Source organism: Ranitomeya variabilis, chromosome 3 (genome assembly GCF_051348905.1).
Source record: "Ranitomeya variabilis isolate aRanVar5 chromosome 3, aRanVar5.hap1, whole genome shotgun sequence".
Classification (NCBI taxonomy): domain Eukaryota; kingdom Metazoa; phylum Chordata; class Amphibia; order Anura; family Dendrobatidae; genus Ranitomeya; species Ranitomeya variabilis.
Window position 1 is genome coordinate 634,400,114 of NC_135234.1, and position 26,049 is coordinate 634,426,162.

The following is a 26,049-nucleotide window of genomic DNA, read 5'->3' on the forward strand; positions in this document are numbered from 1 at the left end:
TGCCAGGGAGAATTGCAGAGGTCTTGAAGAAGAAGGGTCAACACTGCAAATATTGACTTGCTGCATTAACTCATTCTGTCAATATAACCTATTGGTACTCATAATATGATTGTAATTATATTTCTGTATGTGATATAAACATCAGACAAACACTAATAAAAACCAGAGGGCAGCAGATCATGTGAAAATATAATTTTGGTGTCATTCTCAAAACTTTTGGCCATGACTGTATACTTTAGAATTAAGCTACAAAAATTTAAGGTAACTGTGAATCACATAAAAAAAAAAAGAGAAAGATGAAAAATATTTTTTATTGAATAACCTGACCATGCAACTGTTCAGAATACACATTTTTTTAATCTCCATCTTTAATGTATACTGTCCTTACATGAAAGTTCCTTTAATCCAGCATCCACTATATGTTCATCCACCGCTGTCAGATTAGTGCCAAAAATTATTAAAAGGTCTTACAGAAGTAGTTAGTTAAAAATATATCCTATAGGAAGAAATGCAGCCCATAATTAATATAAAAGACTACCATAAAACAACAAACTATCAGATGCCGGAATAAAGGAAATCTATAAATGTCTTCTGATAAATACATCCAGTTGTGTCAATGCAACAATGTGAGAGTAGGAATTAGACCTCATTCAGTCGTCCGTGATCTGGTGTGAAAAAAACCGGACTGATTGTCAAGAGTGTTTTTGAACAGATTTTCATCAGCAATTTTCTTGTAAGCAAGAAATGTTTTCTCTGCTTCTCCTACTCAATGCGTTGTTAAAAATTGACATCACATGATCGTGAAAAATTTTAAATGGCAAAATTTTTCTTTTCCTTTAAAAAATTGAAATAAAAATTTCAATTTTTATTTTTTTAAAAATGGACATTACATGGACGCCAATGCGTGCAGTCAATGATTTTTCTAACTTGCATGGATAAGGTTGATCTGCAACGTGTATTAAAAAATGACAAGTCCCTATGATATTTTTTTTTTCAAAACTAAGGTGAACAGGATTATAAACTAATAGATACATGTTCTATCAGGGGGAAAACGGACGTCGGAATGAGGCCATAGTCAATTCACATGCCTCACTTGTGGCTAACACTGCAGTGTAATGTATGGCTAGAGAACACAGGGCTCGGATACACATCTAGCACCCTGCTTCCTCAGGGTGCTTCCTATACTCTGTTTGCACAGGTTAGAATACTACAAAAAAAATACTAAAAGATACTGTGATCTTTCACATTGTAAGAACATGTCCGTACATACATGTTTTATAATGCACTAAGAGGCTTCATTAAAACATCATCCAGATTCTGATCTCTTCTGCTGAGAGAAAAGGACGATAAAGGCCTGGCTTCTCTCCCAATGTCCACCAGGCACAGGCGAGCACAAGACAGTCTCCGGTCACCGCTTTCAGTTCCACTATCTTTTCCCCGTCCGCCGTGTCTCTTTGCCATTACTGATTGAGTTTGAGGCTCCAGGGGCTGAGTGGTTGGGCTGGCTGCGTGTAATTCGTCCACTAGCCGGGTGAGACGTTGCGGGGGTCTGGTGCGCAGCACTACCTTGGTTGTTGTTTCCATTACCATTGGGCATCTCTGAAGCTGGAAATAAAAGATACATAATGGGACTCGTTCAGAAAATAATGTTCTAACGAAGTGTTTGTGTTGTCATGGCAAATAACAAAATGCATAAACACGATATAATTTCTGCAAATTCTATTCTTGCAATAGAAAATGTCTCACATATGCAGGACTATTCTTGAGAATGATGGGACTGCTGGACCAGTAAGACTCATGTCTGGTGATACATCATTCAAGTGTGTCTTCAAAAATCAAACATTTTTTTTTGCTGCATTTCTATTTTTAAAAATGCTTGAACGCTTGTACAAAAAAAATAGATAGATAGTAAATATAGTCCCAACATGAGATATCAGGTGCTGGTTGAAATTTTATTTCACAATTACCTACAACAAAAATATTCACCACTGGCGGTCTTAAAAAATAAATGGACTCTAGGGCATGATTCCTTAACCCCTTCAAGAAAGACTAAGAAATTTTAAATTATTTGCACTTTAATGATTTTCCTCCCTTTATTCTCTCACGATCCATAACATTTTTTATTAGGCCATCAGCATAGCCATTTGAGGGCTTGCTTTTGGCTGGAGAAAGTGTAGTTTTGTGGTCACAATTCACTTTACCATGTACCGTAACTTAGTGAAAAACAAGAAGAAAAATTACAAGTATGGTAAAATGATGGAGAAATAAAAAAATTCAACTTCACTATTGGTTTTTGTTGGTAGTATGATTCATCAAGTCAGTAGGAGTATGGCGACACCAAACTTAAAGATGGAGAGATGTACTGTATTTTTCGCCCCATAAGACGCACTTTTTTCCCAAAAAATTTGGTAGGAAAAAGGGGTGTGTGTCTTATGGTGCGAACATAGGCTTACCGGGGGGTTGCGGCAGCGGAATCGGCGGCACCTGAGCAGGGTCCTCAGGATGCAGGCGGCAGAAATGTGTCCACGCCGCGGCCCGGTGTCCAGGCTGATGTCTGGTGTCCACCAGTTTCCCTGCAGCCATCTTTCTGAAGCCGTAGGCGGCCGGAGGATTCAGGAAAAGAGGCCGCGCGTGCGCAGATTGAGATCTCGGGCGGCACTCGGCTTCAGGAAGATTGCTGCATGGAAACCGGTGATACGCTCAGCATGGACACCGGGCCAAGCCATGGACACATTTCTGCTGACAGCATCCTGAGGAATGGACCATGCTCTGGTGCTCAGCCTCAGCACCGACACCGGACCTGCAGCATCGCACCCCAGGACGGCAGCATTGCCCCACTTCTGCCACTGCTGGCTTCCTGAGGAAGGGACCATGCCTCCTGTGACCCCGCTGTACCACCAATGGCCCTCAGGTAAGGTACCTTAAATTCAGACAATAAGACAGACCCCCATCTCATAAAAATCTTTTTTCTGCTATTTTCCACCCCAAAATTTTGGGTGTGTCTTATAGTCCGAAAAATATGGTATATTAGTGATAAAAAGAATTATAAAAAAAATCTGAAACTGAACTTGGCATACATCCAATAATCTAATTTCATTGCCTTTCCATCCCCCCCCCCCCTTCCCAAAAAGAAGGCATTACAGAAGCCTCCTGCCTGGAGTGGCAATTCATTGGTTCCGAGCGATTAGGTCACGGGAAGGGGGCCAATGGAAGCTTGTACATGCATGCAACGGCTGTGATGCAATTTGAATGACAGTGACATTAAAATGGATAAAGGGAATCTGTCAGTAGGATCAACCCTTCTAAGCCGTCTACATGCGCATGCAGGTCACAGGAAGCTGACTAAAATGATACCTTGATATCAGCAAAAGTCTTATTCCACAGATATCTATGTTTTTCTTATACAGTCATGGCCGAAAGTGTTGGGTCCCTTGAAATTGTAGTATTTCTCCGAGAAAATTATTACACTAACACATGTGTCGTTTACACATTTATATTCTGTGTGTATTGGAACACGGGGGAGAAAAAAAAAAAAAAAAAAAGGCAAATCGGACATCATTTCACACAAGACCACAAAATAGGGAGGACAAAATTGCGGGTATCCTCAACTTAATATTTGGTTACACTCTTTTGGAATAAATAACTAATCAGTCAAATTCTTATAACCATCAACAAGCTTCTTACACTTCTCAAGTAGAATTTTGGGCCACTCTTCTTTCTGCCCCAGGTCTCTCAAATAGAAGGGCGCCTTCTCCAAACAGCAATTTTAAGATCTCTCCACAGTTGTTCAATGAGATTTAGATCTGGACTCATTGCTGGCCACTTCAGAACTCTCCAGCGCTTTGTTGCCATCCATTCTGGGTGCTTCTTGAAGTATGTTCAGGGTCATTCTCCTGCTGGAAGACCCATGACGCAAACCCAGCTTTCATCATACTGGTAACTCCCCCTTTTAATAAAATAAGCTCAAGAGGCAGATCTATGTGCGGCCCATAGTCGTGAACAGCTCATTTACATACAAGAAAAATGGGGACTTCTCTCCCTAAAAAACAAACATCGGATCACAGATATCAAGGTATCACTTTATTCAGCTTCCTATGACCTGCATGCCCATACAGACGGCTTAGGAGGGACGAGCCTACTGACAGATGCCCTCTGAACAGCAGCAATCGGAGCAAGCTCTGACTGCTGCTGCAAGATGATGGCTTTATAACACAGCTGGCATCTGCTGGGTACCATGCTCTCCATACACAAGCTATGAACACATGATGTAAGTTTACGTTTTGTGGTCGTGAAGAGATTAAAATAAGTCAAGTGAAGGAAAAAAAGAAAAAAGAAAAAAAAAGCATTTTGTTTCTTCCCAAAAAAACATTGCATGTGAAGTGCCCCCTAAAGCAAATATGTAAAGGAGGTATAATTTATTTATTTCAAAAATATTGTTACAGGATAAATTACATAGAGATATTAAAAAAAATAAGAGATAACAATTCTGAGTCTTCAATTGAATATATTAAACTAGTAAGGACCAGACCCCCCAAAATGGTGTCATGCTGTAATAGATGCAGCACACGGAAGGTACAGCAATAATATCATTTATCCAAGCACAATAAAACAGGTGTAAAATGCCGCCATGACACAGTCAGGTCCCACTGTGGTTATGTCCAGATTGGCGATCTTTATGGCTGTATTTTTCCCCAAGATTAAAAAAAAAAAATGTCCAACTCAAGTTCGGGGCTCCCCGGGGACCAAACACCGTGGTGTAACTTGTCTGTGACTTGCTCTCGTGAGACTATTTTAGAGCTGTAATATTGAACTGAGAGAACAGCTAAATCACAGATGATCACCTGCAGCGTGCATATGGCAAGTGAGTTGTGTGCAATCGGTGACCAATGACGAAAAAGAAAAAAGTCACAACGCGTCACCATAGAAAATCATTAGTCGTGATGCGACACTGATCTGAATGTGGTGGGACGTCACTGTGCAGCCCCCTGAGCTCCTGGAGGGAAAAGCCAACACAGATGACACTAGAACGTGTGGGCGAGCTGCACGGGATGGTCTTACCGCTGTATACGGGACCTCGCAGGGCTCACGTATACATAAAATACAGTCATTTAAATAACGCATTTATAAAATACATTATTCTGAAGGGGTTTTTTCACCTGGCGGAGCAGCACTGTTGGAGGAGTTGTGATTAGCTGCTCCAGACGTGCCCTCTACCGGAGCCTGAAATCAGAAAGGTAAGACATCAAAACCACTTAGATGGTACAGAGAGCATTACTGCGGAAAATAAAACCCACGTACCTGTTTGCTTTGGGATTGCTGTGCAACATATTCAGGGTTTGGTTCACTAAAGTTAGGCAGCTCAGAATAAACCATGCAAAATCTGGGAATATAAAAACACTGATCTGTTTAAAGGGTATCTGTCAGCAGGTTTTGTTTCTTTTGCTACCCCATCTAAAGGCAGCATGATGTAGGGGTAGAGACCCTGATTGCAACGGAGTATCACTTACAAGGATCCTTGCTGCAGTTGTGATAAAATCAGTGTGTCACTTGCAGCAAAGTTCACATGCTTATGTGCAGTGCATATCTTTTCTGTGTATACTGTGCATAGGCAGAAATCTGCCAATCAGTGGTGGGGTTGAGGTTATACAGAGCTCATGAATATGCAGGCTACCTGGCAGCAGGTTTACTTGTCTGCTAGTTATAATATCCTTCGATGAAACAGGGATTTTATCTAAACTACAGCAAGCATCCTAGTAAGTGACATCACTGGAATCAGGATCTCTTTCCCTACATCATGCTCTACTAGGTGGTAAAAACAGTTTAATAAAAGGGCAAAAATCACATCAAAATTCAACATTGCACCACACAGAGTAAGAGGAAAAAAGCATTGGGCATGTTGTAACAATAGGCATCGTCAGATCAGACTATGAAGTCTGCTCCTGCCTCGTTACCTCCAGTGTTGGGAGATATTGTTAGGGATGTGGAGCATCCTATCACAGCTTCTAATTGGCGTCAGGCTAAGAGCACACAGTGTTTGTGGACTTATATATTTATGGCTGTCTGGGGAGTTTCCCAACCTATACATGAATGGCCCCAACGGCCACTATTTGCCAGAAGGTTATAGCTTTGTCTTCCATCTGGCCGGTGTGTGTAAGCATGTCGCTTATTTACCGTATTTTTCAGATTATAAGACGCATACCAAATTTTGAGGAGAAAAATAGGAAAAATTTAAAAAAAAAAAAAAAAAAAAAAAAAAACATAAAATGGTGGTGCTTCTCATAAGCCATGCGTCTTATTGCTTACCGGGGGTGGTGGCTGCGGTGAAGCGGGGTCCCAGGGTCGCTGCTGGAGGAGGGAGGAGTGGGGTGGTGCTGCAGGCTGGGATGAGGGGGTGTTCTGATGTGCGGCACGCCGCTGCAGGTGTCCAGTGCTGCTGCGGGTGTCCGGCGGTGCTGTGGGGGCTCTGCTGACATTTTGTGAAAGGCCAGAATCCCCACAGTTCCATGGTTTTCTATGATGTGGACTCCGGGAAAATGGCTGCCGGGGGGGCGGCGCATGCGCAGATGGATATCACGGCACCAAGATCTTGGGAGATTGACATTACGGCGCTGAGATCTCATCTCCCGAGATCTTGGTGCCGCATTTCCCATTGCAACCACAGCTACGCCTGTGACTGCAATGCAGTCCCATGGCCTCAATATGCCTCCGTGGTGGGGGCTGGGGGAACATACAGCGACCCTCATATGTAACACCAGTCACTGCCTCACAGTGTGTACCTCCTGACTATGGATGAGCGAACCCGAACATCTAGTGTCGGTACCGAACCCCGAACACGGACTTTTTACAGAAAGTTCCTGCACCCCCTCATCCTCCATCTCCACTTTGTATCTCTGAGCAAGTCATCCACATCAGCAGAGAGCTCTGCAGCGCCACCTCAGCGAGCGGCAACAGTCTCTGCTGAAGCGAATTTGTCTGGAAGACAAACCCCACAACACAACAGTTATTGAAAGGAATAACAGACCAGACAGATCTGTGGCTCTCACTGCCGAGTGATGTGTGATAATGGCCGTAACCTGTGGCTGCTGTGAAGCTTGACAAGCTCACACATACCCTGCTTGGCCCACAAGCTCAACTTGGTAGTTCTGTGGTTTCTGAAAACATACCCAGATTTGCCAGAGCTTCTGGTCAACGTACGAAGTGCCAGCGCCCATTTCCACAAGTCAGCTATAGCTGCCACCGTTCTGGCAGTGCCACAGAAGCGCATGCAAGTGCCAGCTCACCGACTGGTGTGCAATATCACCATGGCCAGTGGTTGAATACTATCTCCAACACACCCATGAGTATTCTTGTCAGCCTCTGTGCATAACAACTGATCAGTGGGCAAGGATGTCTGACATTTGTGTAGTTCTCCAAGGCTTTGAGGACTCCAGAAAGATGGAGAGCGGTGATGACGCCATAGTCAGTGCAACTATCCCCCTTCTGTGCCTACTTAACAGTCGCTGCTCACAATTTAACTTAAAGCTTTGCCTGCAGACCAGGTGGAGGTAGAGGAAGACAAGAGAGCGTGAACTACTACCAAGTCCAGACTCATCTCATCAGCGTGAATTGGGCAACAATGAGGAGCTGGAAGAATAGAGGTTAGTACCCACACAAGCTTCATCCTGTCTCTCCTACGTGGATGGGCTGAGAAGGGGAATGAGGAGAAAGAGAATGAGGAGGAGATGGAGAGTCGTCATCATGGTGGAGACAGGGAAGTGTGGGCTGTAGGGAGCTTGGCACTTATGGTGGCCTAGACTTATGTAGTAAAAACCCGATAATGTACAAGTTTAAACCTCTTATTTCCAGGTTTTTTGGGGATTGTTTTTATGGTTTTCACAGTGTAGTAAAAATGATATCGCAACTAAAAGTAGTACAAGAAAAGCATTAAGCTACTTACAGGTAGCGGCATTTTTCGGAGGCCCATGACAGCACTACGAGAGAGGGGATCCGCCCTTCAGGAACAGGAAACCTACAGAGATACAAAAGGGCGGCACCTCTCCCTATGCATCAGTTGTATATTAGAGCCTGAGAGGACTACCGCGGTTAGTAGCACACAAATATTATATACAGTTTATATACAAAACTAATCCAATACAAATACCACACGTGAGATCTATATATATATCTCATTATATACATTATAGGAAGTGCAACCCCCACGTGAATAGGGAGGGAACTAAGGGTGCTGTCATGGGCCTCCGAAAAATGCCGCTACCTGTAAGTAGCTTAATGCTTTATTCGGACTCCCATGACAGCACTACGAGAGAATTACAGAGATGTAAAACTACCTTAGGGAGGGACTATAGCTTGCAGCACCCTTAACCCGAAGGTGAGATCAGAGGAGCACCCCAAGTCCAACCGATAGTGCTTAAAAAAAGTGGAAGGGGACGACCACGTAGCTGCCTTACATATCTGGTCGATTGATACTCCAGATCTTTCCGCCCAGGATGTAGCCATGGCCCTGGTGGAATGCGCCCTCAGATTCTGCGGAGCCGGACCTCCACCTGCAGTATAAGCCAGAGAGATAGCCTCCCTAATCCACTTCGCTAGTGTGAACTTCGAAACTCTAAGCCCTTTCCTAGGACCTTGGAAGGATAAAAATAACGCATCCTCTCTCTTCCAAGCGTTAGTGACTGTGATGTATTCTAACAGGCATCTCCTAACATCTAATGTATGGAGTAGTTCTTCCTTAGCGTTAGAAGGATTAGGGAGAAATGATGGTAACACTATCTCCTGTGATCTGTGAAAATGTGAGGCGACTTTTGGCAAATAGGCGGGGTCCGGTTTTAGGACTACTCTGTCCTGTAAAAACTCTGTATATGGGGAGAGTCTAGAGAGCGCTTGAATGTCCCCTACCCTACGAGCAGATGTTATCGCTACCAAGAACGCTGTTTTGAGGGACAATAATTTAATTGAAGCAGAATGTAAGGGCTCAAACGGTTCTCTAGTCAAGGCTGACAGGACTAGGTTGAGATCCCAAGGTACCGACCTGTTCTTGTGTATAGGTCTAGCTCTACTAGAAGCTTTTATAAACCTTGATACCCAATAGTTATTAGCAACGTTACAAGAAAACAGGGCCCCCAGGGCTGAGACTTGTACTTTTAGTGTACTTGTGGATAGGTTTAGCTCTAACCCTTTCTGCAGGAATTCTAAAATTTGGTTAATTGGTAACCCTTCTTCAATTCTGAAATCTGAAGAGGCCAAGAACTTCCTCCAGGTTCTAGAGTAGATCTTTGTTGTTATATTTTTTCTACTCTTCATAAGGGTATCAATTAAGTTTGGGGAAAAACCTCTGTTTTTTAATAATGACCTCTCAAACACCATGCCGTCAAATGGAGCCCCTTCACCTGCGGATGGGTGATCGGACCTTGATGGAGTAAATTGGGAATGTCCGGAAGTACCCAGGGGTCTTCCACCGACATGGTCCTGAGCCACGCGAACCAAGCTCTCTTGGGCCAGAAAGGGGCGACCAGTATGACCCTTGCTCGGTCCTCCCTTATTTTCCTGACCACAAGAGGTAATAGGCCCAGCGGGGGAAACGCATAAGCCAAATGGAAGTCCCATTTGATCAGGAAGGCGTCCACTGCCAACGGATTCTCCCTGGGATTCAGAGAACAGAATTTTTTTGTTTTTCTGTTGTCCCTGGTGGCAAACAGGTCCACGTCTGGATGACCACACATGTGGACGATTTGACCGAAGATGTCTCTGTTCAGGGACCATTCCCCTTGTTTTAAGGTGTTGCGGCTTAGAAAGTCCGCTTTTATGTTTTCTTTCCCTTTTAAATGTAGAGCAGTTAAAGATAGTAAACTGCTCTCTGCTGTCTGGAGAAGGCGGTCTGCTACTTCCATCAGAGATTCGAAGTGTGTACCACCCTGGTGGTTTACGTAGGCTACTGCCACCTGGTTGTCGGAGAGGATCTTGACATGGTGACCCTGTAGATACACGAGGAGTTTTTTAACTGCTAGTTCAATAGCCATTAACTCTCTCTGATTGGAGGAAGCTGATGTTTGAGGGTCCCATAGCCCTTGAACTACGATGTCACCCATGTGCGCCCCCCATCCCGTAGGGCTGGCGTCAGTTGTTATTACACGAGTCACATGTGTCACCCAGGGAACTCCTGCCGACAGATTGCCTTCCACTAGCCACCATCTGAGAGATGTAAGTACTACTGGACTTAACGTCACCTGACCCTGCAAGGACCCCTGTAAGGCTCTATCATTGTCCAGAACCTCAAACTGTAAAGGTCTGGTATGGAATTGGGCCCAACGGACGGCAGGAATGCACGAAGTTAGGGATCCTAACAGTGACATAGCCTGTCTAAGGGTCATGGATGGTTTATTAATCGCCTTCAACACCTGTTGTTGAATGTGGAGTAATTTATCAGGCGGCAGACAGCATTGTTGGGTCTCTGAATTTAATAACAGTCCGAGGAATCTCTGAATTTTTAGGGGCTGTAAACGGGATTTGTCATAATTTATAATCCAGCCCAGATGTTCTAGTTTGGCTATGGCTGTCTTTGCTTGTGAAAGGCAATGACCTGCTGAATTCCCCACAATAAGGAAATCATCCAGATAAGGTATTATGAGGATATCGGATTCTCGCAAATATGCCATAACCTCAGCGACTACCTTGGTAAATACCCTAGGAGCTGCAGAAATGCCGAAGGGAAGGGCTCGATATTGAAAATGACGAACAATTCCCTCTATAGACACCGCCACCCTCAGGAACCTCTGGAAGTTCTCATGGATAGGAACATGATAGTATGCGTCCTTAAGATCTACAACTACCATAAAGCAGTGTTTGAACAACATCTTTATTGTAGTACTGATAGACTCCATTTTGAAGGTTTTATTAACCAGGAATTCATTAAGAGATTTAAGATTAATGATGGTCCTAAATGACTTATCTGGTTTTTGAATCAGAAATAGAGGAGAGTAGAACCCTCTTCCTCTTTCTGAATCTGGGATCTCAATCAGCACCTTTTTAAGACATAAATTGGTGACTTCAGCTTCCAAAGCCATTTGTTCAATAGAGGAGGAACGTAAGGGGGTTAATTTGAACTTATCCCGAGGCCAATGGTCAAACTCCAGTCTCAGACCGTCTGATATAATGCCTCGGACCCAGTCACTATTAGTGATGTCAGACCATGCGGAAGAGAAGGCTGCCAATCTCCCTCCCACAGGGATTGCTAGTCATTGGTCTGACTTTTTACGTTCTTTTGAGGAACGGCGGAACATATAGCCCGTACCTCTCTTGCGTCTATCCTCCCATCTGAAATTATCTCTCGAGGGTGAGGACGCGCGTTTCCTTCCGCGACCAAACCTCCTTATGTTGAAGGGGCGACGGTAAGATGCTGATGGCAGATTAGGGAACTTCTTCTTATCATCACCCGCTTTTTCAAGCAAGTCATCCAGAGTTGGTCCGAAGAGATATTCCCCTATACATGGGATAGCGCAGAGCTTGGATCTTGATTGGATGTCACCAGACCAACATTTTAACCATAAGGCTCTACGAGCCGCGTTGGAAAGACCTGCTGCTCTGGCCGCCATTTTGACGGAATCCAGTGAAGCGTCCGACAGGAAGGCCGCAGCATCTTGAATCACTGGGAGCGCATTCAGGATTGTATTCCTGGATGCACCTTCCTTAAGTTGTGACTCTAACTGATCCAGCCAGACCATTAAGGATCTGCCTGTACACGTTGCGGCCACCGCTGGTCTCAGAGATCCGGCCGCCATCTCCCAGGTACCTTTAAGGAAGGTGTCTGCCTTCCTATCAAGCGGATCTTTAAGGGTCCCCATATCCTCAAAGGGTAATGAGGCTTTTTTGGACGCTTTCGCCACCGCCGCATCTAGCTTAGGGGCCTTGTCCCAGGTATCAACGGCTGCATCCTCAAAGGGATACCTGCGTTTTAAAGCTGGTGGTAACGAGCCTTTTTTCTCCGGTTTCTTCCACTCACGGAGAATTAAATCTTGAACTTTATCTATCACCGGAAAGGATCTGCGCTTCTTATGGTCTAATCCGCTGAACATTATTTCCTGCCTGGAAGGTTGTGTTTTAGGCTCTTCCAGGCCCATGGTACCCCTGACCGATTTAACTAGTTTGTCCACTCGGTCCAGCGGTAGACAAAACCGGCCAGAGTCCTCTTCCGATGACGAGGAAGAGGGAATAGAGCCATAGGAACCTTCCTCTTTTTCTTCCTCCGAAGATTCAGAGATTAAGGGAGTTTTAGGTTTTGAACTTCCCGCCTGGGATAGAGACCGCAGGGATTCCCTTACTTCCATACGGATCATCTCTTTTAAGTTAGCCGTATTTGCAGATTCTTCTGCTACCTAGGGGAGGACAATAAGGTGATACCATCTATCCGACCTGATGTCCCTTAACCCCTACCACACCTGTAGACCTCACCGTCTGTTGTATACAGGGGGCACATAATTTTTTAGGGTAAGAATCTGGTAAAGGGATTCCACACAGGGCGCACTCCTTATGTTTCGTCTTTGCACTTCTCTTCCCCTAGAATGACAAAGTATAAGGGGGCCCGCGTCACTGAGTGAACATTCACGTAGATCACTTACCAGTGTACGCCAAATCAAGGTACCGGAACACGAGGGGGTTCTTTCCCAGTCGAAGCTCTCGATCCCTGCTTGGACGAGCTTTTGCGGCTGGACTGGTCACTCCTGACATGTTCCTTCTCCAAGGGCTTCTGTCGCACCTCCAGTAGCTGAGGCTGCTCACCACCACTCTCCATGATGGAAGTGTGACCAAAAGCAGGGCTCTAAATCCGACACCTGCTTAAATCCCCCTGGGTTCCGGTCAGCAGACTGCCTGGCGTCATCCCATTGGTTTCTGCTGACCAGACCGCAGCTGGGAGGTCAGCGGTAGTTAGTGGGGAATCCGGTGTCCAGGATCGATGGGCGCCGCCATCTTGGATAGACTGCGCATGCGCAGCCATCCAGTAACCCGGAAGCGCCTGCCGACTCCGCCCCCGGCGTCACAGCATTCCGGAAACGCTCCTGAGAGCGGTGCAGGACGCCGGAGATGTGCGACAGCGCTCCGGTCGGCGCCGCTTTCCCGTCACCGCTACCCCACTCCACCACTGCACCGCCGCATTGCTGCAAGAACCAAAGGGGGCATATACTTACCAACGCCGGCATAGAATGGAGATCAGGCAATCCTCCGGACCCTGCTCCCTGCTGCCATACGCCACCGACGTGCAGTCCAGCCAGGACCACCGTGGCGCCTCCAGGGACATCCGCACCGGCCGAGGTAGGAGACCCCCCCGCTACCAGATTCGGCCGGCCGGCCTGGGATCCACTACGGAGAATTTCATCTGTAGGATCCTGTCCCTCCAGGAACAGGAAACCAACTGATGCATAGGGAGAGGTGCCGCCCTTTTGTATCTCTGTAGGTTTCCTGTTCCTGAAGGGCGGATCCCCTCTCTCGTAGTGCTGTCATGGGAGTCCGAATAAATTTGGAATTTTCTAAAAAATATATAAAATACATAAATTAAAAAAAAAAATATATATATATATATATATATATATATATATATATAATGTTTGTGTCGCCAAATTCGTAACATTCTCTATTTTTCCGTTGATGCAAAAAATATTGGGTAACAAGTGTACTTTTTTCTTTTTTTTCCCCCCCTCTGTATTTGATTCTTGGGTAGATATGACACTGCAATCTCTTTTTATTGCAATTTTTCTTTTTAGGAAGGAGTGACGAGAGATATATACACATACGGTACAGACCAAAAGTTTGGACACATCTTCTCATTTAAAGATTTTTCTGCATTTTCATGACTATGAAAATTGTAAATTCACACTGAAGGCATCAAAACTATGAATTAACACATGTGGAATTATATACGTAACAAAAAAGTGTGAAACAACTGAAATTATGTCTTATATTCTAGGTTCTTTAAAGTAGCCACCTTTTGCTTTGATGAGTGCTTTGCACACTCTTGGCATTCTCTTGATGAGCTTCAAGAGGTAGTCACAGGGAATGGTCCTCCAACAATCTTGAAGGAGTTCCCAGACATGCTTAGCACTTGTTGGCCCCTTTTGCTTTCACACTGCGGTCCAGCTCACCCCAAACCATCTCGATTGGGTTCAGGTCTGGTGACTGTGGAGGCCAGGTCATCTGGTGTAGCACCCCATCACTCTCCTTCTTGGTCAAATAGCCCTGACACAGCCTGGAGGTGTGTTTGGGATCATTGTCCTGTTGAAAAATAAATGATGGTCCAACTAAACTCAAACCGGATGGAATAGCATGCCACTGCAAGATGCTGTGGTAGCCATGCTGGTTCAGTATGCCTTCAATTTTGAATAAATCCCCAACAGTGTCACCAGCAAAGCACCCCCACGCCATCACACCTCCTCCTCCATGCTTCACGGTGGGAACCAGGCATGTAGAGTCCATCCGTTCACCTTTTCTGCTTCGCACAAAGACACGGTGGTTGGAACCAAAGATCTCAAATTTGGACTCATCAGACCAAAGCACAGATTTCCACTGGTCTAATGTCCATTCCTTGTGTTCTTTAGCCCAAACAAGTCTCTTCTGCTTGTTGCCTGTCCTTAGCAGTGGTTTCCTAGCAGCTATTTTACCATGAAGGCCTGCTGCACAAAGTCTCCTCTTAACAGTTGTTGTAGAGATGTGTCTGCTGCTAGAACTCTGTGTGGCATTAACCTGGTCTCTCATCTGAGCTGCTGTTAACCTGCGATTTCTGAGGCTGGTGACTCGGATACACTTATCCTCAGAAGCAGAGGTGACTCTTGGTCTTCCTTTCCTGGGGCTGTCCTCATGTGAGCCAGTTTCTTTGTAGCGCTTGATGGTTTTTGCAAATGCACTTAGGGACACTTTCAAAGTTTTCCCAATTTTTCGGACTGACTGACCTTCATTTCTTAAAGTAATGATGGCCACTCGTTTTTCATTACTTCCCTGCTTTTTTCTTGCCATAATACAAATTCTAACAGACTATTCAGTAGGACTATCAACTGTGCATCCACAAGACTTCTGCACAACACAACTGATGGTCCCAACCCCAATTATAAGGCAAGAAATCCCACTTATTAAACCTGATAGGGCACACCTGTAAAGTGAAAACCATTCCTGGTGTCTACCTCTTAAAGCTCATCAAGAGAATGCCAAGAGTGTGCAAAGCAGTCATCAAAGAAAAAGGTGGCTACTTTGAAGAACCTTGAATATAAGACATGTTTTCAGTTGTTTCACACTTTTGTCCAGTATATAATTCCACATGTGTTAATTCATAGTGTGTGAATTTACAATTTTCATAGTCATGAAAATACAGAAAAATCTTTAAATGTGTTCAAACTTTTGGTATACATATATACACAAATAATTTTATTTATTTATTTTTTTATTCTGGCACTTCAATTTTTCTCTCATTACAGCATTTACTGTTTAATTTGTTTAATTACTGCAAAATTTTGATAGATCAAAGGTTTATGTATGTGGCAATTCAAAATTGTTTAAAATGTTTTTAAAAGCAGGGGCTTGAACTGGTGGTTGTTTGATTACTTCTACTATACACTGCGGTACCATTATATGGATAAAATAACATTCCCACATGCCTAGCCATTGTCTGTGCTTCACATGAAGACAAAGATGGTAGCTCCACAGGCTGCCATAAAAACCCATCAAACCCTTCACAATCATGTCAGCGGCATTTAAATGGTTAAAACAGCAGTGAGCGATCTGGTTGCTGCTGCTACAGCAAGATGCCTGCTGTGTTTCACAGCTGATATCTCCTGGATTTATGGTGTTCTCAGCTTCTGAGCTCACTCCATACATGGGGACCCGATATCTGATGTACAAGTAGATCACACGTTGGGAAGGGTTTAATAGATGCTATAAAGGAAGCATTCATCATTCATGGGCTCCAATGTTTTTTTTTTTTTTTTTTTTTTTTTTAAATAAAACAAAATTTCTACATTAAATTTATGGAAATGTAACATGTGATTTACCAAACTCATCTGTCTTCCATCTCACCCATCTTCCCTACCTGGTCTATCACAATAAATGACATCATGCTTTCCCCATGTACCGGAAGTGCGCTGCCTCGAAGTTATCCTCGACTCTCCCTTGTCCTTCAAACCGCACATCCAAGCTCTTACCATCTCCTGTTGCCACCACCACCAAATATTTCCAGAATCTGTCCTTTCCTCAACCCTGAATCTACTAAAATGTTAGTGCATGCCCTCATCATCTCCTGCCTGGACCACTGCAATACCTTCCTCTGTGGCCTCCCTGCTAACACTCACACTTCTCTAGTCTGTCCTCAACTCTGCTGCCCAATTAATCCACCTTTCTCCTCCTCTGCATGGCCCTTCATTGAATCCCAATTCCCCAAGGTATCCACTTCAAGCCACTAACATGATGGACCTACAAAGATGTCCATAATAGTCTCCCCCAAATATCTCCAAACGAATCTCCTAATATCTTCCCACACGTAATCTCTAGTCCTCCCAAGACCTTCTCACTTATACATTCCTCACCTAACCACCTCCAAAACTTCTACCAAGTATCTCCCATCCTCTGGAATTCTGTGACCCAACATTTACGATTATCCACCAAATTCAGAACTTTCAGAAGAAACCTTAAAACCCATCTCTTCCAAAAAAGCTTACAGCCTGCAATGACCCTGCTGCCATCTCACACCATCAGAGCTGCTGCAACCCCCTGACATACGGTCTCCTTCTTCATCATCCTGTAGTATGTAAACCCACAAGAAATTAAATCAATGGTGCTACAGAAATAAGTAATAATATTGTACTATTCCTTACTCTCCAATCTTCTGCAGTTCACCTCCCCGTCCTGTGTATAGAGTGAGGCAGCCTTTGAAGACAGACGCATACCTGAAAGGAGAAAGTGAAAGACCGGCTGTCAATCAGTGTCGGGGGTGCGGTAGTGGTGACTGAACCCACGCCGGCACCGCCCCTATGACTGGCACCTGAACATTACCAGGAGGAATAAAGTTAATTTCCTCCTGGCGGCGGGGCTCTACGTGCTGGCACCGGGCAGGTTCACAACACTATTAAACTGCATACTGTATAGACTTGAACGGACATTTACCACCTGAAAAATATTGGTCCATTTCTAAATTCGAAATACGAAACCTCCAGGGACATATCGAGGGAACAGTCTCAGGATGCCACAACCACTTCCTTGAATGAAAATTAATTAAATTATCTCTAAGGGGTAACATTTCTCCTTATGGATAGTGACATACCAGCTGGCTTGTCAAGGTAAGGAGGCTTATTTGCTGTACAATGCTCCTCTGGGAAATTAAATATGCAAATTGCCTCTTCTGAGAAAAAGAGGACTTAACTCTACAGCGCCACCTGTTGGAAGTAGCGATCCTACAAGTCACAATCAACCCTCTAAATTCTCATAATTTGGTTAAGCAAGGAAAAGCTATTATTTTATAACGGAATGTAAAAAAAAAAAAACTATCACAATTTTTTTTTTTATATTTTTTTTAATGGGGGGGGGGGGGAATTTTAATTATATAGTAATCGCTGTACATTTTATATTCACAGTGTGAACAAAACAAAACTGGGACCAGACTCATCCATTCAAGTCCAAGGGTGCGCAGTGTCGGCTGTGACATCGCCTATTGTGACTGGTGGACCATATGCCATCAGCTGTGTATACAGGCGTTACCTGTCACTGTAATCCTGACTGATAAGGAGCCTGATGAAAACGCTACTGACAGGGCAGCAAATATGACTTTATAATGGCCAGAGTGAAAACTCCGAGGCAGCATGACTGGCTCATTTTAATAGGTAAGGCAGCCCTTGAATGTTTAGGTCTTGGCCATGAGACAGATATGAAAATGAGACAGTCAATAGAGTCAATTTTGATAAAGCACCTTTATGACTCACAAATCCCCTTATTTTAGGCCTGTGATCAATAGGCGATAACTCATCCACCATAATGATCAAAAATACATCAGCTTTCCACATATTCATATTTTAAAAGGTGGAGATTTTTCCTGATAGTCGGAAGACCATAAATGTGCAGCTAACAGTCCAGGTAGTTACCCCTTGGTAAGTCTGATGATGTCTCCAGGCTGAATCAAGTTCCCCACATCATCCCACACGGAGATGTTGATGCTGCCTGTCTTGTCTGCTACTTTGCACGTTCTGACTTCATGTCCATCCTTCGTTTTAGTCACTCTACCTGCAAAGCAAAGAAGAGATAAACTATAGAATGCATTTCTATCTACTAAATCCTCCTTCAGAACGCATATAAGGAAAATTCTCAGTGTGAACACAGCCTTAATTTTCCAATTAAAGAGGTATCCTCAAGTTTGAGATTTAGGGAGTAACTTCTCGATCCCTGGTGTTCTGACCACTGAGACCCTATCTATCCCGATAACAAGAGCCCTGTGTGAATGCAGCAGTGGTGGCTCTTGACCACCGCCGCGCCATCATTTTAATTGGAACTGCAGAAGATTGCCGAGTGCTGTGCGTGTCTTAGGCCGGTTTCACACGTCAGTGGCTCCGGTACGTGAGGTGACAGTTTCCTCACGTACCGGAGACACTGACACACGTAGACCCATAAAAATCAATGCATCTGTGCAGATGTCATTGATTTTTTGCGGACCGTGTCTCCGTGTGCCAAACACGGAGACATGTCAGTGTTCGTGGGAGCGCACGTATTACACGGACCCATTAAAGTCAATGGGTCCGTGTAAAACACGGACCACACACGGACCTTCTCCGTGTGCAGTCCGTGTGGCGTGCAGGAGACAGCGCTACAGTAAGCGCTGTCCCCCCCCACATGGTGCTGGAGCCGCCATTCATATCTTCCCTACAGCAGCGTTTGCTGCATAGAAGATATGAATAATAGTGTTTAAAATAAAGATCTATCTGTCCGCCGCCCTCCCACCCCCTGTGCGCCCCCCCACTGTTCTGAAAATACTCACCCGCTTCCCTCGTTGGCTGTCGATGCTTCCTGGTCTGGCCGCCCCTTCTACTGCATGCGGTCACGTGGGGCCGCAGATTTGAGTCATGAATATGTGGCTCCACCTCCCATAGGGGTGGGGCCGCCTATTCATGACTGTAAATGAGCGGCCCCACGTGACCGCATACAGGAGAAGATGGGGCCAGATAGATCTTTATTTTAAACACTATTATTCATATCTTCTATGCAGCAAACGCTGCTGCACAGAAGATATGAATCGCGGCTTCAGAACGATGCAGTGTACCACACGCGTGGGTACCACACGCTCTGTGTGGTACCCACTCGGCACACGGGCGGCACACGTGTGCCGCACGTATGGCCTACGTGAGCTCACGGGCACACGGATAACTCCGGTACCGATTTTTTCCGGTACCGGAATTATCTGGACGTGTGGGACAGCCCTTAGGTATTACCATAAGAACGAATGGAGCAGGGAACCAGATCAAGTTCTGCTCCATTCAGATGGAGCACTTCAGAGCCCTGGATCTCTGGGTCAGTGGCGGCACCAGCAGTCAGACCCCCCGTGATCGGGATGTTATCCCCTATCTCTTGGATAGGGGACATGTTTCAAACTTGACAATACCCCTTTAAGAGCAACAAAGCTGCAAATCCCGGCTTGGCCGCAGCTTCAATGACTTAAACCATCTCAGATTTCTATGTACAGAGTACCCATACATTGTACAGCGATCCTGCAAAAGACATCAGAAACGATCCCGTACATTGCACAGAAAACCGCAAGATGCCTAGATTGCAAAAAAAGGAATCTTTCGCTGTAAACATTTTTTAAAATGACATTTACTACGGCAGCACATCTAGCCATTGTATCTGTATACCACATGTATAAAAGCCCTTACCGGTCTCCAGGACAATGAAAATAACATTCAGGTTTTTAAGTCCAGGCTTCACATCCTTCACAAAGGTTTCTGTGGTCATAGTGGTTGTCCTCCCCAGCCAATAGCGTTCCAATCCCTGTAAAGTAAAAACATCATACTGGTCACATTTTTATGGAAATTAAATACTGTGTCCGAAGTTGTACCAAGGGATCTGATTGGAAAGCAACGTTCACTTGGTCAGTATTTTACTTCAGTATTTGTAAGCCAAAACCAGTCAACACAAAATGCAGTTTCTTTAAAGTAAGGTCTTTATTATTAAGGGAAAATGAAATCCAAACCTTCAGGGCCCTGTGTGAAAAAGTGATTGCCCCTAAACCTTATAACTGGTTGGGCCACCCTTAGCAGCAACAACTGCAATCAAGCATATGCGATAACTGGCAGTGAGCCTTTTATAACCCTCTGGAGGAATTTTGGCCCATTCATCTTTGCAGAATTGTTGTGATTCAGCCACATTGGAGGGTTTCCAACCACCTTTTTAAGGTCATGCCACAGAGTCTCAATCAGATTAAGGTCAGGACTTTGACTAGGCCACTTCAAAGTCTTAATTTGGTTTTTCTTAAGCCATTGAGAGGTGGACTTTCTGGCGTGTTTTGGATCATTGTCCTACTGCATAACCCAAGTGCGCTTCAGCTTGTGGTCACAAACAGATGGCCTGATGGTCTCCTTCAGGATTTTTGGAAGACAGCAGAATTCATGGTCCCATTTACAACAGCAAGTCTTCCAGGTCCTGAAGCAGCAAAACAGACTCAGACCATCACACTACCACCACCATATTTTACTGATGGTATGATGTTCCTTTTCTGAAATGCGGTGTTGCGTCTACGCCAGATGTAATGGGAGATGCACCTTCCAAAAGGTTCAACTTTTGACTCGTCAGTCCACAGAGTATTCTCCCAAAAGTTTTGGGGATCATCAAGATGTTTTATGGTAAAAAAGTTAGAAGAACCTTTATGTCCCTATTGTACAGCAGTGGTTTTCATCTGAGAACTCTGTCATAGAGGCCATTTTTGCCCAGTCTCTTTCTTATGGTGGAATCATGAACACGGACCTTAACTGAGGCAAGTGAGGCCTTCAGTTCTTTGGATGTTGTGTGGTCTTTTGTGCCCTCTTGGACAAGTCATTGCTGCGCTCTTGGGTTAATTTGTGGATAATGGCTCTCACTGTGGTTAGCTGGACTCCCAAAGCTTTAGAAATGGCTGCATAACCTTGTCCAGATTGATAGATTTAATTACTTGGTTTCTCATTTGTTCCAGAATTTCTTTGGATCATTCCATGATGTCTAGCTTTTCAGGACTTTTTAGTCTACTTCACTTGTCAGGCAGGTCCTATTTAAGTGATTTCTTGATTGAGAACAGGTGTGGCAGTAATCAGGTCTGGGTGTGACTGGGGAATTTGAATTCAGCTTCCCAAAGATGTGATAGACCATAGTTAATTTACGTTTTAGGGGAAGCAGGGGGGGACTATCACTTTTTGACACAACTGTATACTGGTACTCCCATTCACGCGTTGAATGGCGAAGAGCGGAATACCCTGCTAGGTACCATTTGCCCAGCTTTTGTGGGTAAATATATTTTTATTAAAGAGAAGAGAATTTTACAAGAAAAACAGTAGTTGAAAACTACGACAATGATCAAAGTACTTTTTCTTATAATATACAATTCGAGAAGAGTAACACAAAAAACACTCGTTCACAAACCTTGCATAAATCTTACATAAAATAAAGAAAACAAAGACGGTAACTTTAACATATAAGCAATAACTCCTTGCCCCCGCAACAGGCGAGGACTTTCATTACCGTGAATAAAAGAAAGCATACCTAAAATCAGTTCGCCCATGTCCCCTAGAGCGAGACATGCACGCAAATAGTAACATTATAAAAGTAACTGGTAAATCATGGTACAGACCTATCACACCGAGCTGGTGGAAGGTGAACAGCTCACCCAGGGGTGAGATAGAAAGAGGAGGAAATAGAGGGGGGAGCCCACGTAGGTGGGGCTCAAGAAAAGAAATATAAAATGAGAACACGAAAAGAAAAGAAGAGTAGCTTAGTAATCGACTGTAGAATAGACAGGTGTATTCAGGTAAACAGGTCAGGGAAACGAGCAGAATCTTTAAATAGAATCCATTCAGTCCAGATACCTAAAAAGGAGACCCTTGTCTGTGAAAGGTCTGCATCAATTTCCTCCATCCTAAAGATGGTTTCAAATTCTGAAAACCACTCCACAACATCGGGGGGATCACCGTCCTAGCAGCCGCTAGGCAAAATTTAAGGATGTCCTTTTTTTGGGATCCCACCGAACCAAGAATCATGGAGAGCAATGCCATCTCCGGAGTACCGGTGATGTGCTTGCCTGTGATCAAACCATAATTTCGGAACACTTGGTCCCAGAATGTTCTAATCAAGGGGCAGCCCCACCAGATATGCAAAAGGGAGCCAATGCCATTTCCACACCTCCAGCAGCAGTTTGAAATTGAGGGAGAAAATTTGTGTAACCTGTCAGGTGTGAGGTACCACCTATATTGCAGTTTATACCCCTTCTCCGAGGCCTCACTGGAACTCGGGAGTTTATGGTTCATCAGGAAGCAACGCTCCCATTCCTCATCCGACAAAGTCCGCCCTAAATCCTTCTCCCAAGCAGACTGGAAATAGCCATTTGCCCAGCTTTTAATGGAAAACGTTTTTGTCTTATTTGAGCAGTACTGCAAGCGTAATTTATGGGGTATTATTTGAGCAAAAGATTGCAGCATTACTTCACCATGATCCTAGGTATGAATACTTGGGTACTTCAAAACTTCATGTTAGTAAGTGGCCACTGTATATAGCACTATTCTATGGTCACAGTATGGTATCCATTTAGGTACTAATGATTGATGAGCCATTCTAGGATAGTATTTTGTGAGCGCTGTACGGAGATCCTAAGCCCCCCCCCCCCCTCAATACACATAACACTAATGTCAGCCAAACAGGCTGATAATTATGCCCTAACGTGCATGGGTGCGCCAGCTGACTAATGGTCGAGAGAGATGTCACTCGTGCTCGCCTGATTTCGGGCTGCCAATCGGATTGTTCTCCCAGAGATAAGCCAGCGGCCAGCATGTCAATCACCAGTTTTCTAACAGAGAACACAATGGCGCTCCTGTATACGTGACAAATGGCGGAATCATGGTTTGGCTGACAGTCATCTAATGTGTATTTGCAGCTTTAGGCTGGAGTCACACTACCGTATAACATGGCCCAGTGCTATGCGATAAATCATCACATCGCACGCTGCCTGGTGTTCTACTATGGGGCAGCTCAGAGCTACGATTATTTTCTCATGCTGATTTGGCGAGAGAACAATGGCAGCAAGACTATAGACATACAAGTCTATGGGTGTGTGAAACATCGGACTGCACTCGAATGTCACGCCAGTGCAGTCCAATATACAGCAACACAGGTAATGGAGGAGATGGAAAAATTACTGTCACCATCTTCTCTGCACCTGTGCTGCGATCCTGTGACGCGAAAGGCTCAGAGCACAGTAGTAGGACACTCGGATCACAGAGAGCAGAGGGTCATCAGCACGTCGCCTCGGACGCCGTACACTGGTGTGATTCCAGCCTTAGTTATAGGCTGTAGTGCACGGCACAGTATTATGTGCATGCCGCCAGGGAACACCTAACACTACATCATTCAGGCCCTGTCTGGCAATATTTGACGCTGGCATTGCACCAATATGTGGATATTTGTATTCGCAATGCATGTCTGGATTTTTGGGGTGGAAAATCTGCTGTCTCTTACAGCATTAGGGTCTTGCAAAAAAACAATAAAAATCATGCACTCATTACTGAGAATTTTTGAAACGTAAATTGTCAGATGACATAGATTTGAGATGCAAGGGGAGAAGATTGCAGGATTATCACCGCAAATGTGCAGATATTGACGCAAGTTTTCAGAAACTCCAGGCCATGTACTTCCTATGTGTATGGCGGCCTCAGCGGAGCACCCCCGTGCACCGTGGTCTCGTCGCAGCGCCCCTCCGTGCACCGTGGTCTCGTCGCAGCGCCCCCCCGTGCACCGCGGCCCCAGCCCGGCGCCCCCCCGTGCACCGCGGCCCCAGCCCGGCGCCCCCCCGTGCACCGCGGCCCCTACACAGCACCCCTCCGTGCACCGCGGCCCCAGCCCGGCGCCCCCCCGTGCACCGCGGCCCCAGCCCGGCGCCCCTCCGTGCACCGCGGCCCCAGCCCGGCGCCCCTCCGTGCACCGCGGCCCCAGCCCCCCCCCCGTGCACCGCGGCCCCAGCCCAGCACCCCTCCGTGCACCGCGGCCCCTGCCCAGCACCCCTCCGTGCACCGCGGCCCCTGCCCAGCGCCCCTCCGTGCACCGCGGCCCCTGCCCAGCGCCCCTCCGTGCACCGCGGCCCCTGCCCAGCGCCCCTCCGTGCACCGCGGCCCCAGCCCTGCGCCCCTCCGTGCACCGCGGCCCCAGCCCTGCGCCCCTCCGTGCACCGCGGCCCCAGCCCTGCGCCCCTCCGTGCACCGCGGCCCCAGCCCTGCGCCCCTCCGTGCACCGCGGCCCCAGCCCTGCGCCCCTCCGTGCACCGCGGCCCCAGCCCTGCGCCCCTCCGTGCACCGCGGCCCCAGCCCTGCGCCCCTCCGTGCACCGCGGCCCCAGCCCTGCGCCCCTCCGTGCACCGCGGCCCCAGCCCAGCACCCCCCCCGTGCACCGCGGCCCCAGCCCAGCACCCCTCCGTGCACCGCGGCCCCAGCCCAGCGCCCCTCCGTGCACCGCGGCCCCAGCCCAGCACCCCCCCGTGCACCGCGGCCACGGACAGCTGCAGGTCTCACACACAGCACTGATAATATAAAGCAGCACATACTCAGATCTGCCTTCCCACTAAACATACCCATAAAATCCAACTAATGTCCATTCACCAGCTGTCACTGAGGCCATAGACATTTGTAAAGAGCCCGCACACCAACAGATCTGATCGGCCGAGTATCAGACATCATGGGAGAACATTCATATAAAACAGCACAGCAATCGCTCTCCAGAAAAAAAGTCCATATCGGCCGATGTAATCGGCTCTTCCCTACTTCAATAACTCACTGACTTTTCCTACATGACAGCACCGGGGGATGGCTGACCGTCCGCCACTAGATGTACCTGCACTGCAGGGCGGAGCACATGTCCGGGGAAGCAGCGCTGTAAAAGGACGCGGAGACAGGTAACAATCATACCTTATGTTAATAGGTCCGCTGTCGCGACAGCTCCCTCCAGTCCCGATATATTACATCCCTCTCCGCCCGACCCCGCTTTCTTTTTGCTGCACTTGCAGGAAGTCACTGATTTTCTTCAGCCAATCAGATTCCGAAATCCAGCGCAGCGAGCCAATCACAACTTAGCATCGCAAAAAGTTACCAATAGAATCGTTCTGGCTGCGCAAGGCTGAAGCCTTTCGTGACGTCATTTTTGGGGCGGGGGTTATTCTGTCAGACCTGCGGTGAGCGGTGCAGTCAGTTACATCACAGGCTGCTTCCCGGGGAGAGCAGGAGGAGTCGCAGCGTAACGTGCGCGCAGTGTTATTATTATTATTATTATTATTTATTGTTATAGCGCCATTTATTCCAGGGCGCTTTACATGTGAGGAGGGGTATACATAATAAAAACAAGTACAATAATCTTAACCCCTTTCTGACATCCGACGTACTATCCCGTCGAGGTGGGGTGGGCCCGTATGACCACCGACGGGATAGTACGTCCAGCACGATCAGCCGCGTTCACGGGGAGAGCGCGGCCGATCGGGACCGGGTGTCAGCTGACTCGCAGCTGACATCCGGCACTATGTGATGTCACGGACCACCCCCGGCACATTAACCCCCCGCACACTGCGATCAAACATGATCGCAGTGTTCCGGCGGTATAGGGAAGCATAGCGCAGGGAGGGGGCTCCCTGCGTGCTTCCGAGACCCCCGGAGCAACGCGATGTAATCGCGTTGCTCCGAGGGTCTCTCACCTCCTCCCTACAGCAGGCCCGGATCCAAGATGGCCGCAGCATCCGGGTCCTGCAGGGAGGTGGCTCACTGCGCCTGCTCAGAGCAGGCGCCGGGATCCTCCAGGAGCTGTGCACGTCAGATCGCCAATCTG

At 46.2% G+C, this 26,049-nt stretch overlaps 1 protein-coding gene across 3 annotated transcripts; it reads right to left on the reverse strand.

Annotated features, from left to right (window-relative positions):
- Positions 1-292: 292 nt before the first annotated feature.
- On the reverse strand, positions 293-25,346 carry NABP2 (nucleic acid binding protein 2). 3 transcript variants are annotated; one of them, XM_077297551.1, is made up of 7 exons: positions 25,143-25,346; positions 19,884-19,998; positions 18,105-18,243; positions 16,845-16,916; positions 5,299-5,380; positions 5,157-5,220; positions 293-1,605 (listed from the first exon to the last, which is right to left on the reverse strand). In XM_077297551.1, exons 2-7 carry the CDS (start codon positions 19,960-19,962, stop codon positions 1,427-1,429), a joined length of 615 nt encoding a protein of 204 aa, XP_077153666.1. In that variant the 5' UTR covers positions 19,963-19,998; positions 25,143-25,346; the 3' UTR covers positions 293-1,426. The 3 variants fall into 3 exon arrangements, with proteins under 3 accessions (XP_077153666.1, XP_077153668.1, XP_077153667.1); XM_077297553.1 differs by lacking the exon at positions 25,143-25,346 and adding an exon at positions 25,016-25,077; XM_077297552.1 differs by lacking the exon at positions 25,143-25,346 and adding an exon at positions 25,012-25,077.
- Between the last annotated feature and the right edge of the window lie 703 nt (positions 25,347-26,049).

Excerpts from the sequence above, each read along its gene's own strand:
- NABP2 (XM_077297551.1), bottom strand. The coding sequence starts at position 19,962 with ATGACCACAGAAACCTTTGTGAAGGATGTGAAGCCTGGACTTAAAAAC. Across the intron at positions 5,381-16,844 it reads GAACTGCAGAAGATTGGAGA|ATTTTGCATGGTTTATTCTG; the intron begins GTAAGGAATAGT and ends TTATATTCCCAG. Across the intron at positions 1,606-5,156 it reads CAACAGTGCTGCTCCGCCAG|CTTCAGAGATGCCCAATGGT; the intron begins GTGAAAAAACCC and ends TTTTATTTCCAG.